Source organism: Crinia signifera, chromosome 1 (assembly GCF_055691185.1).
Source record: "Crinia signifera chromosome 1, ASM5569118v1, whole genome shotgun sequence".
NCBI classification, from domain to species: Eukaryota; Metazoa; Chordata; class Amphibia; order Anura; family Myobatrachidae; genus Crinia; species Crinia signifera.
The window spans coordinates 260,916,389-260,929,428 of NC_139217.1; the positions used below are offsets into that span (position 1 = coordinate 260,916,389).

The 13,040-nt window shown below is 43.9% G+C and overlaps 1 protein-coding gene across 1 annotated transcript in view; it reads right to left on the reverse strand.

Moving 5' to 3' along the window:
* JAK3 (Janus kinase 3) overlaps positions 1 to 13,040 on the reverse strand; it is a 97,342-nt gene that overhangs the window by 15,189 nt on the left and 69,113 nt on the right. Inside the window, exons 17-21 of the mRNA XM_083181765.1 lie at positions 12,490 to 12,641; positions 11,150 to 11,300; positions 9,515 to 9,648; positions 7,579 to 7,768; positions 2,655 to 2,779 (exon numbers count right to left, since the gene is read on the reverse strand). Of these exons, the coding sequence (XP_083037891.1) occupies positions 2,655 to 2,779; positions 7,579 to 7,768; positions 9,515 to 9,648; positions 11,150 to 11,300; positions 12,490 to 12,641 (752 nt within the window). The remainder of the gene's footprint in view (positions 1 to 2,654; positions 2,780 to 7,578; positions 7,769 to 9,514; positions 9,649 to 11,149; positions 11,301 to 12,489; positions 12,642 to 13,040) is intronic.

Here is a 13,040-nt window from a genome sequence, read left to right on the forward strand (position 1 = left end):
CGTTCACACTGCAAAAAAACTATGTTAAAAGGCAAATTACTAGGTAGAACTGCTTCACCTGGGAATTGTCGAGAACAGGGGTCCATCGCCACCGCATTTAAATGCCGTGTAGTTCACACACGCAGTGTGAACATGGCATTAGTCTCAACTAAAAGGTCTGACCCCCTTTCACACATCACAAAAAAAACAGGAATTTCCCGTGTCAACCCCTTTCACACAGAAGCCTGATTAATGGAGAGGTGCTGTGAAAGTGGGAGTGAGAGGGAATGAGGTTATGGAGGCAAGATAGCATGATGGAGCCAGGTGATGGTGGGTGAGGTGAGGGGGTAACAGGGGGAGTTGTGAAGGGGTGGCAAGAGCGAGTGAGGTGGGGCGGGGCAGAGGAGGCTAGTCTCATTCTTAACTAGCCTCGTTCAGCCTTCTGTTCACCGGTGCTAAGCTACCATTCTGCCCTGCAGGGTGCTGTTCATCTCCAGCTGCTGGGTGCTACTGCCGCTCCCCATCACCTGCTCTCGGCCGCTGCTGCCACTCCTCCCATCTCCTGCTCCCGGCTGCATCTACACAGTGCCTTTCTGTGTATTAATCCCAAAAACCCTGGTAAAATCCAGGGTTGAAGCCCTGGCATTTTAGACCTGGGGTGACCCTTTTAGACAGAAAAAAAAAAAACGGGTCTACCGTCCTGGACCAGGGTAATTCCCAGGTTTTGATTTCTGTCAGAAAGGGGAGGTAGGCTGGTGAAAGGGTGCCCAGCAGGGGTTTGCCCTGTTCCCCTGTGGGGCAGTCCAACCCTGAAGAATATAAAAATAGTGTTTCAAAAATGTAAGTAACCACTGTCTGTATTCAGAATATTAAGGAAATATATTATTTTCCTTATGTGTTAAGTGTTAAACCTTTACATTTTTAAAACACTATTTTCATTTTCTTTTTCACTTACTATTTTTTTTAATATTTCACATATTTAATCAAGATTAATAAAAGTTATATTTTATGTTTAATCATATGACTCATAGTGAACTCACATAAATGCTTACTTTTTCTTGTGTGTTTGTCGTAGGCTTGTATTTAAGCAGTGGGTAGCACCTACAAATATTATCTGAAAGGCAGTTTTTCTGTGAATTATTACGAATTGCAGGAAAGAGGGTCAAAATAATAAGAATTCGTACTGGTGCGGGATTCATAAATGTATGTGTGCAAGGGCGTAACTACCATAGGTGCAAGGGGTGCAGCTGCTATGGGGCCCAGAGCTGAAGGGGGGCCATCTTTGCTGTCTAAGTAATATGTTTTACATACATATATTACCAAGAGTTGCTAAATAGGGGGCCCTTGCTAACGTTTGCCATGGGGCCTACATATATCAAGGTATGCCTCTGTATGTGTGTTGTCCCTAAAAGACAACCTAGCACCTAATCTGGGTTCCCTGAGGGCAATACTGCATGAGCTTCCCTGTGGACCTACTGTAATTGATACCCATTTTTACTGCGAAGGCTTTAATAAAACTGGAGATATTATACATCCATGAGTGATAGATTTCCTTAGACCCTATTTACAGGGTGCACACACAGCACAATTGACACACTCGCCCCAAGACACATTCTACTTATTTATTTAGCACCTTCTAGAAGATAATATAGAGAATATGGTTGCTATGGGCCACATTTCATATTCAACAGAACTCTTATCTTGGTACATTTACCCCTACAACTCTAAAGGCCCAGAAAATCTGCTCCCCCCACCCACACTCCTGTCTCAGAAACCCCCTCCAGAAGCCCTTTGTTTGCCTCTGAGGTAATTGGTAGATCAAAAACTATTAGATAAATGACATGTAATATTAAATAAAAACAAAAATAATAAAGATAGATATTGCAACAGTTTCAGGATCCACTTGCCCATAATTACACTTTAAACCAATCTCAGCAATGAAGATCAGTGACAACAAACTGGAACCTCATTTTTACAACGCTGCTGCTTGTGAAAGAATTATTATTATTTTTTAAAAACACATTTCGTACATTTGCTATGCAATTTATGTGGAGCAAAATACTTAAAGAAAATAAACATTTCTTGTTACAAACTTTTTACAATCTGAATGCTGCAGTCACTAATTCAGGATGAAAAGCAAAAGAGCACCATCTAGAGACGGATTAAGGTAACATTTCTTATGAACTGTATTAATAACTATTACACAGTTTCCAAGGGAGTTTTGAATTACTATAACTAAACAGTGTAAGTGCAAATTTAAAGAATAGATACAGTAGAAGCATTGAAGGGTTTATGTGTAATGCTGGGTACACACCAGGACGACTAGGGCCCGATCCCCACAATCTAGATCCAATTCCGATCAATTGGATGTAGATTGTGTGCTGATTGGGCCCTTTTCTGTCCTGGTGTGGACCGATATAGATCCGATGCGCGGTCCCGCGGGTCGGTCGGTCGTTATTGAGATCCTACCTGCTGCAGGTAGGATCTCAATGACGACCATACAGCCGGGTGCGGGTCGCCATCGGATCGGACCCGCTCACGGTGCACATCGCGAGCGGGTCGTGCCCCCCCGCGTCATCGTGAGCGGGTCGGACGAGACACTGACGACCCGCTCACGATGTGCATCGTGAGCGGGTCGTCCTGGTGTGTACCCCGCATAAGAAAAGAGGACAAACCTTGCATATCTGGGAGGCATAGAGAAGCAGATGATGGGAGCACAGCTCGTCCCTGTTCTTGGGCAAGTATTGCTGCAAGCTTCCATTAGGCAGATATTCCATGATCAGTTGGAAACTACGGCGACCTTATAAAACAATAAAAACATACTTCATTCAGATTATTGAAAAATGAGCTGAGATTTCTTTTTTCTTCACTTACATATTGTAGTTACCTTCAGTATGTGAACTACACAAGAATATTACATTTAATGTACTGTAAGACAATTTTAACCACTTACAAAAATGGTCCAAGACATTAAATTACCTATTATTTTGAGATAAGCTAAATACCATATTCTAATGAACAGACATGTACAGTATATACTGTGTTAGATATGAAAGACAGTGCTACAGTAGCTGTTTCATCAGGTGCATACTGTAGACTCTCGAACAGGCAGCAAGATTAATGAAAGATTTACTAGCATTTCTGAAGTTTGTTATGATGGTACTTACAGGAGTTAGAGCTCTATGTTTTCATAATGCCCCCAGAAGTAGTGCCGCTTATACACATAATGCCCCCCAGAAGTAGTGCCGCTTATACACATAATGCCACCAGTAGTAGTGCTGCTTATACACATAATGCCACCAGTAGTAGTGCTGCTTATACATAATTCCCACAGTAGTAGTGCTACTTATACACACTGGGTGACATTTAATGGGATGAGATATCTCAACTTTTTTGTAAAAAAAATGGTAGAATTCGCACATTTTTACAAAAACGCCAACTTAATAGGATGCTTCAATTCGCATCCAGATGTTTTCCCATTAAAAAGTAGACAACTCACAAATTTAATAGGATGCGATTTTAGGAAAACATTACCAAACATTGCAACACAAATAGACCAGGTTCTGGCATACGAGTTTGACCAGTGCAATCTGTGCATGATTCTGTCCCAAAAATGTGTAAAAGTAAATAATAAAAAAAGCATGGGGTCCCCCCTCCTGAGCATAATCATCCCCATGCTCAAAGAATCAATCCTGGATTTAGAAATTATGGGGAGCAAAAACATAGAGGATCTCCAGGATTTCTAAAACCAGCACCAGGCTCAATCGCCGGTCCTGGTTCCCAAAATACGAGGGACAAAATGACTAGGGGTCCCCCATATTTTGGCAACCAGCACCGGGCCCAAACAGCCAACAGGGTAATGCCACAGCTCGGGGAACCTTTTTACATAAGTTCCCCTGGCCAAAGCATTAACCTGTGGCTGGTCAGCCTGGGCATGGACCCTGGAGGAGTGGGGACCACCCCCAAATAATGTTGTGGATAGTGGCTTGACCCTTAAACATCAGGTATCAGCCACAATCAAATCATCATTCTTTCATCTGAGGAACATAGCCAGAATCAAGCACTTAATTCCCCCAGAAGATCTGCCTACAATCTTACATGCATTTGTATCATTATGCCTAGACTACTGCAATGCCCTCTACCTCGGTCTCCTAGCAAAATAATTGCACCACTAACAGATGGTACAAAATGCAGCTGCCAGGCTATTAACCAACCAGCCCCACTCCATCTACATAACAGCCATTCTCTACTCCCTACATTGGCTGCCTGTAAGATGTGAATTGTTTTTAAGATTGGCTTAATGACTTTCAAAGCCCTTCATGACCAGAGCCCAAAGTATTTGAAGCAGCTTCTGATTCCTTGCTGCCATCTACTGCAATCTGCAGATGATGGACTGTTAACTGTACTCAGAATCCATCTGGAGGTTGAGCTTTTAGCTTTGTGGCTCTGACTCTGGAATCCTCTTCTCTGCACAGTGCGCAAGAGGCACCAACTCTGTATTCCTTAAAAAAAAAGACTCAAGACTTTCCTGTTCTCTCAAGCATTTCACTGTTAAGCTTGTGCTGTAAAGGCAAATGTAAGCACTTTGAGTCCTATTTTGAGACAAGAGCTATATAGATAAGATTGTTATTATTATTATTATTATTATTATTAAAATACAACTACATAGTAGTTGCATCCATGATGGGCTAGTTTCAGTGGCATAACTATAGCTAGCCATGCAGCCCCCGCTGCTGTCTGCCCCTGCTGCCGGCGATTCTGTCTTGCGGGTCCCAGCTCTCCCGGCTCCTGCTGCTTATAAAAAAAGTGCCATTCAGAAAATGGCTGCCCCCATACGAAGGACAGTTTTGAGGCGGCGGCCTCCTCTAGCAACCTTAAAAACAGTCTGCAGTATGGGGCAGCCATTTTCCAAATGTCGTTTATTTCTATAAGCAGCAGGAGCCGGGAGAGCCGGCACCCACAAAACAGATGCGGCAGGAGGTACCGGCCGCAGGGGTGTGTGGGTAGGGTGTTAACCCTACTGGGGGGGGGGGGGGGGGGGGGCGCTGGCAAAATTTTCGGCAGGGGGTGCATAATTAATAGTTACGCCACTGACTAGTTTAAACAAAAAACCTCAGAGAACTATGCCGCATAAATGTTTGCAATGAAAATTCTACTTACGTACAGTATGTGGATTATGTAGATAAAGCCATGAGAACGATAGGTTTAAAGGTGCCCATACATGGTACAATTATTGTATACAATATTGTATTCAATATCTCATCTCATCGCATTGCATAGGTTTTGTAATGCAATGAGATGAAATTAGTTCTAGTACAAAAAGTAATTGCAGCACATACTTCTTGAGCTGTGCGATGAGATGTGTGACGGGAGCATGCATCTCATCGCACATAACAATTTTACCGTGTGTGGGCACCTTAATTGTTGAAAAAAATTGGGTACTTGTTTCCCAGCAGGGCGCCCACTAAGCAAATAGCTTAGGGCCTTATTCTAGTTAACTCTTAGAGGCAAATTCCTTCTTAGATGGACAAAACCATGTGCACTGCAGGTGGGGCAGATGTAACATGTACAGAGACAATTAGATTGTGGGGTATGTGGATAGTGGGGGATAGTGAGGGTATGAAAAGGTCCGTGGACACATTCCGGCGCCGATCGTCACGCTTCGGGGTGGCGTGGATACTGGAGTTGACGCTAAACAATGGCGTAGGTGCAGGTGCTTACAGTTGTCATTCTGAAATGAATACTGTACAACAATAAGTTGAGTGAATGTACATGTACGAGTGACTACATTGATTAAGTTGTCTATTGACTAAGTTGACTAAGTTGTCCATTATTCAGCAATTACTGTCTGTAGGAGTCCAAGCAAATGATGAAGGTGATGCTACAGAATTTAATATTTGAATTTGATTTTCTAATCGTAGTTCTAGAAGCTAATAGGGAAAAGCTATCTACAAAGGGGTTTGGGTCTTTGGGTCGACCAACCAAAGGTCCATATGCATTGGGTCATCCACTGAAGGTCAACATGACTTTGGTCAACTCCTGAAAGAAGTCAACATGCCTAAGGTCCACACGGACGGAAGGTCGACACAAGCATTAGGTCGACAATGGCTAGGTCGACAGTCAAAAGGTTTTCATGAGTTTTTAATTTTATTTTGTCCTGAATGTTGACATGGTCGACATGGACACCATATCGGAGCACCGTGCCACTCTTCTATTCTCCCTCCATGCCCTAGTGGATGGTAGGGCATCAAATACCGCCTGTCGGCACATGTCGGCCTCCTATCCCATGGAGCCTGCTGCTGATTGGCTGGGGGGACGACCTGGTGTCTGATGTCAATGTCCAATCCCCCAGATCAGGGGAGCCGCAAGTGTAAAAAAACTATTGTGGCTTCACCAGTACGATGGTACGGTAAGCGTTTTTTTGTTTTAACCCGATGGATGCCTACATGGAAAGAGGATGCGATCTATGCCGGATTAGATGGTGAGTATAATTTCCTACCGAAGGTAACCCTACTGGATTCTACTGGAGAAGAGGACGGGACTACGGTGGAATCCATAGGTAAGTATGTATGAATGATTATAGTATGAATTCAAGTTTTATTTCTCGTATGTGTGTGTGTTTTATTTCACTTTTGGTTTTGTTGTAGAACTACAAGTACCAGCAGGCCCTTTAATGCTCTGCATGCTAGGACTTGTGGTTCTCCAAGTCCCTGCATGCGGGGAGGCTTGCTGGGACTTGTAGTTCTACAACAAATCCCAATAACTTACTCTCTTTTACACAACAAAATCAGTCTGGTGCCCACCACCCTGGGTCACCGGGGACAGCTCCAGGCTTCAGCCTGGGCAGGGGTTATCTAGAGGAGAGACCCCTTTTTTGGGGGGACTCCACTCCCCCAGAGTCCCTGCCTGAGCCGACCAGTCAGGGGGTTAATACTTTGGCCAGGGGAACTTGTATAAAAAGTTTCCCCCTGGCTGTGGCATTACCCTGATGGCTGTTTGGGCCCGGTGCTGATGGCCAAAATACAGGGGACCCCTATTCATTTTGTCCCCCATATTTTGGGAACCAGGACCGGGCCATGAGCCTGGTGCTGGTTTAAGTAATACAGGGGAACCCCAATATTTAGTGCCCCTAAATTTCTAAAATCAGGACAGGTTAAATGAGCCAGATGCTGGTTATAGCTGGGGAGGGGGGGGGAGGGACCTCAAGACATTATTTAAAATGATTTCCGTGCAGACTTCAAAGCACGTTGCAAAATGATGTTCTGTTGGTCATTCGTATTTACTGGTGAATTCGTGTTCAAATTCAATAGTACAAATGATAGTAAATTTGTTGAATACATAAACACTATGGCCGCATAAAGCTGTGTTCTATCGATGTCATATGAATTCGTATTCACCCGAATATGGCTGACCCGGCCGTATAATATATTACCGCTCAGCTGCATTTGGATGATAGTAAATCATTTGATGCAGCGTTTACGGTCATATAACAGTGTGTAATGTTAAAAAGCACTTGCTAAATGGAATGACTTATTAACAACAGGTACATATATATTTGACATGGGGTAAAACGAATATACAGTATAGCCACATTGTTACCTGCACTATAGCAGATCCCTTTGTATTTAACAATGTAGTCATTATGCAGAGCACGCAGAATGAAGCTCTCTCTGTGGAAATCCCGGATATGTTCAGCATCACTGTGTTGGAGCTTTTTCACAGCGACCAGTTCTCCTGTATTATCACCTAAGGGGTCGTACCTGCAAAGCTCAACACTGCCAAAATTTCCCTGAGGAAAGAGAGAACAGTTACAGAAAGCTATTAATGGAGGGCAACATAATATGGGGCCTGATTCATATATGCATGACAACCCCATAGTTTTAGTACAAATACTATGTTTGCGGGTTTGCGTAGGTTAATGACCTATCCTACATTGAATCTTTCTGAATAGCTCTTTTGATGTTGCTCGCAGCCTCCTGGTAGACTTATGATTGACATTCTGTGGCATTTGTGGGGCAGGGCAAGGTTGAAACCAGGCATGTTGGGTCCAGAGTGGTCATGTGTCCATGGATGCAGACTTTCTAGACACCATGGGCAGCCTGAGTAAGATGCAGCTTACCCAGGATAGGCAGTGCCTAAAACCATTGAAAATTGCGATTAATAGTCATTATGATCATTTAATGCTGCATTCAGGTCCTCTCTAATGAAAACAAGAGGCATATATCTTCTACATACGCCTTCTACTGCATTAGAATCTAAAAGACAAGGAATTGTACAGTCACAAGCGGCTGTGCAATTCCTTACAAACATGAATCAGGCCCCTGTTTTGGTGGCTGTAAAGAACATAAACCCTGTCAAAGAGAAGGAATAATTACAGTTATTGAGGTAAATGCTTATCAGCTAAAAAGGAAATTTAAAGTGGATAGAAACACAGCTACAGTATACAGAGTTAAATATCATTTCTGATTCTCAAGCTGTCATAGGTCAACATACTGTACACTATATTACACCTGAACAATATTTAGCTGAGTAGAAGGAATATATTAGCCAAGACCAAAGTCCTTATGTGTGCGGACTGCAGCAACCTTCAGAAACAAATCCTCAAGGATCAAATGAGGTAGAAATCTGGGCAAAAACAAAGAGGAAGGTGCGCTTCATGTTGCATTAAAAGGGTTTTTAATGAATAAAAAATGTTGGACAAAGGGGAGCAGGACATTTGCTCGTACCAGAATTAAAACAGGGTGGACTGGATACCACGTGACATGACATATATCAACCAGGCTAGACAGCTGGGCAATTCTGGTCCCAAAGAACCGAGTACCTCAAGAGCGCCCCCCGCTGGTTTGTGGGCAGACGCCTGAAGGAGAGCGGGATCGGGCGGAGAGTCCACAGGAGCAGCAAGCCAGTGAATGCGGATAGCCAGGCCCTGACTAGTTTCTTCACTGGGACTTCATCAGTCCAATCCACTAGAGAAACCGCACACTCAATAGGCCAATATTTGTAGGTGCTGGAGCATACAAAATAATATATCCAATTAATCCCATCCAGAAGGAGATGAAACACATGGACCAGCACACCACCGTTTGAAATGCAAAAAAATACTTTAGTGAGGATAAAAGCGCCACAGGCATCAATCCAATTGCAAAAGATCAAGTGCCATGGATACTTATCAGGACTTCAGAGGGAGCTGCACATGTGAATAGACCAGCCTATCCCTTCCATGAGCTGCACATGTGAATAGACCAGCCTATCCCTTCCATGACCCTAGCTGCCCGACAGCCGTTTCGGAGCACCACCTCCTTCCTTATATTTATATATATAGAACCTTTTGGGCGGCGGCACTCAAAATAAATAAAGACCAGGCTCCTTAGATGCCAACGTTTCTGAGCCCCACAGGCTCCTTTATCAAGGTGCAGGAGAATATATACACAGTGTATATATATATATATATATATATATATATATAAACACACACACACACACACACACACACTATTAAAAGAAGAAAGACAATTTCCTTGAAGAATACTCTTACCTTCCCAAGGACTGATATATATTTGAGATGTCTTTCCTCGTAAACACTAGGGTCCTTGTATTCCCACACATGGTCAGATACTCTGAATCCTTCTTTTATTTGTTGGCCTTTGGAATCCACTAACAGCTCATAATCTGTGACAAACACCAGAAAGTCTCCTTATTATTGACAGACGCCTACAAGTTGGTAGTTATGTGAGCAAGAAGGTACAGCAAGTCCACACCTCCCAACTGTCCCGCTTAACGCGGGAATGTCTTGGTATTTGGGGATGTTCCTGGGGCCGCCATTGTCCCATGGTGGTGGTGGTGTGGGGGGGGGGGGGGGCAGTTAGGAGTCCCCCCCCCCCAGCCTGAAGAGAATAGATGCAGAGCGGCGGAAAAAGGGGGCACGCCCTTAGAGTGCATCATCCCATGAGGCCACACCCCTTTCATAAGCCACACCCCTTTTCAGGCACGGGGCGAAGCAGGACATAGGACATAAAGTTGGGAAGTATGTAAGTCTATACATTGAATCCAAACCAGAGTAGGTTTTTTTTTTTTTAAATATAATGGGATATACATGATAGAAGACAAACAACAGTAAATACAGTATCATAAGGTATCACTCTCTCCTGGGCTAAGAACTGTATGCCTTACGGCACAGACATCTGCACATGCAGATCCTTTTATAGTTGTATGTAAAAAAGTCCTTCACTTGGAGTATAGATAGTCTGACTTTAAAGTCGGGTGAATCATATTTACTTAAGGACCCAATACACTATTCCACTGGCATAAATACAGCTCCGCAGACCCCGAGGTGGCTTGGAGGTGCTAGGTAAATTTGGGAGCAGCGGTATCTGCAGAAGCTATTGTTATGGCCGCCGCCGAATCTGGTGCTGCCGTGTCAGCGTGCCGGGACCAGCAGATCCTCCTGTCTGCAGTCCCGGTGCTCCTCCTGATAGAAAGTCACTTGCAAATTGGCTGCCCCCTCCCAGCAGAATGTTATTAAGGATGATAGTGGGGTTGCGACCTCCTCTTGCATCCTAAATAACGGTCTGCTGTAAGGCGGCGGTCATTTTGCAAGTGGCATTCTATCAGGAGGAGTGCCGGGACTGCAGACAGGATTGGCTGGTCCCGGCGGGACAGGAACGGACCGGGTGGCAAAAGATACAGCGGTGAGTGGAGGGGGGATGGGGGGGATGAAATACAGCAGGGAGGGGCCTCAAATTGTAGTGGTGAGGATGGGGGGGGGGGGGGCTTAAATTGTAGTTATGCCACTGCACTATTCCAAGGTATCATATGAAGCTTCACAATCAATATCTCGGCAACTCCCCACCGGCCAGCCATACCTATCTCTGGATCAAATCTGATGGGCAAGGGGCCGCACTTTGTATTGGAATCGGAAGTAAATAATGTATGATATGACACTTTTCACAAGATGTATCAGTACTATGACTCGAAATCTTGCGAAAAATGGGCCATATCATACTAGTGTATGGACAGGTGCAGGTGATGCTATTTAAATAGATGAGTCATTCACAATTGTAAACAAGAGACAGCATTTAGAGATTTACCCTTTAGTTATAGATCAACACTCATATCAAATCTTTCCTATCATCAACACTCTGCACAGTACAAACAGCTTGCTGGTTCTTACCAGATGCAATAAGATTGTTGAGCTCTCGGATGATGGAGCGAAAGGATGGCCGCAAGACTGGGCTATAAGACATGCACTGTTGCTCTAAGCTTGCCAGCTCAATCCAGTGTGGAGCTGGAAGCTGAATCTGCTCCTTATAAAACTGCAGTTTCTGAGTGGACATATAGATATGATGAGAAATAAAAGTATCATTGTTTTAACCCTTAAAAGTTAGTTACATATCAAGTGAAAGAAGCCCTCCCGCCTTTTAAAATTATACAATCCCAAAAAGGGGGCGTGACCTTGGCAAAATGTGGCGTGGTTTTGTGAGCAATGCCACCATTTGCTGTCACTGTGAGGGTATGCCCACCATTCAGGGAGCTGATGGCATGCCTCCAGTCCCTCTGCCATGCGCACAGCATCTACTGTATTCAGCTCTGCTCTTCAAAGCACAGCTGTGAGTGACAGGGGGACACCTGCACTGCTGTCCGCATCCCCACAAAAATGTGACTGTCCTATGAAAAATAGGACATACAATATCTATTGTGGTCACCCCTAGATCTGCTCGCCTATTCTGACGGAAATCACTGCTTTTTGGGGAGAGGCTGGGCTAAAATGATGCAAATCGCTCTCTTCCCGCATCAAGTGCAGGTGACTGGAGAGGAGGAACAAAGTAAGTAGGCCCTAGATACAAGCTTAAAATGTGTGCATATCCCTAGACAATGTCTGGTTTTGCGAGATACCCACAAATTAATTTTTAGAAACATGACCCAAAGTAATGAAGATCTAAGTAAGATAAAAGTAGACGTCTCAGAAAGAAGGCCATGTAATCGTTAAGGTCCTGGTTCTGACGTTGGAGTAAAGCAAAAAGAGCAAGTAACTGAGCCCCTTGGTAAAACCCATATTGCACTGCAGGTGGCCAGTAAATTGTGCACAGAGATTCAGATGGGACCAAACTGAACTTTAGTTTGCCGCATAAAAATGAAGCTGTTCAGCATCTGTGGGTACATGCAAAAGCAGACAGTATTTAACCTGCATACAAAAATAAATAATAAATATTTAATGTACTAGTAAGCCTGCTCGAAGCAAATGCTTCGAAAGCTAGTAAGGCAGCTATTTGTTCATAATTGCCTCTGTAAGAGAGAGAAAGAAAGAGATGTAGATTCAATTGCTGCCAACAGATGGCACTATGTCTTGTGTCGGTGACACAAAAACACTAGACACGTATGTATATTATTTGCACCCCTTGCATTGCAGCACGGATTGTACAGTTACTTGCTCTTTTTGGTTTACTCCCCACAATGAGGCCCATAGCCTCATTTTTTTTACATTCTAAGCCCCTTACAACAAATTGACATTACCTTTTCTGGTTCCTCTGCATTTAGGGGTACAGTGCCATTATTAAAGATTTCCCACAGAGTGACCCCAAAGCTCCAGCAGTCAGACTCTAAAGCCAAGTTCCTGGGGTCAGACACACATTCTGGGGCCAGCCATGGGATTCTCTCTAACAACACTAGAAGGAAAAACGTTTTTATGGGTTACTACTATCATAAACCTGCAGAAATTAATTGTGTAGATACATTACGCACTACCATACACGTAGGGTTGCCACCTCATCCCTTTAAAACTGGAGACATATTAATTACGGAAGCGGTACATCTGTCAGAATGAACTTAGGTCTACAGTCATTAGGTCGACCCCACTAGGTCGACTGGCAGGAAGGTCGACCTGACTTAAGGTCGACATAGGCCAAGGTCGACATGACTTAAGGTCGAATTTGCATAAAGGTCGACATGAGGAAGGTCGACTGGTCATAAGGTCGACATGGGTTTTTCACTGTTTTTTTATCTGAATGTCGACACAGTCGACATGGACACAGTTGGCAATGAGAATCGGACCCTCGCATCGCTCG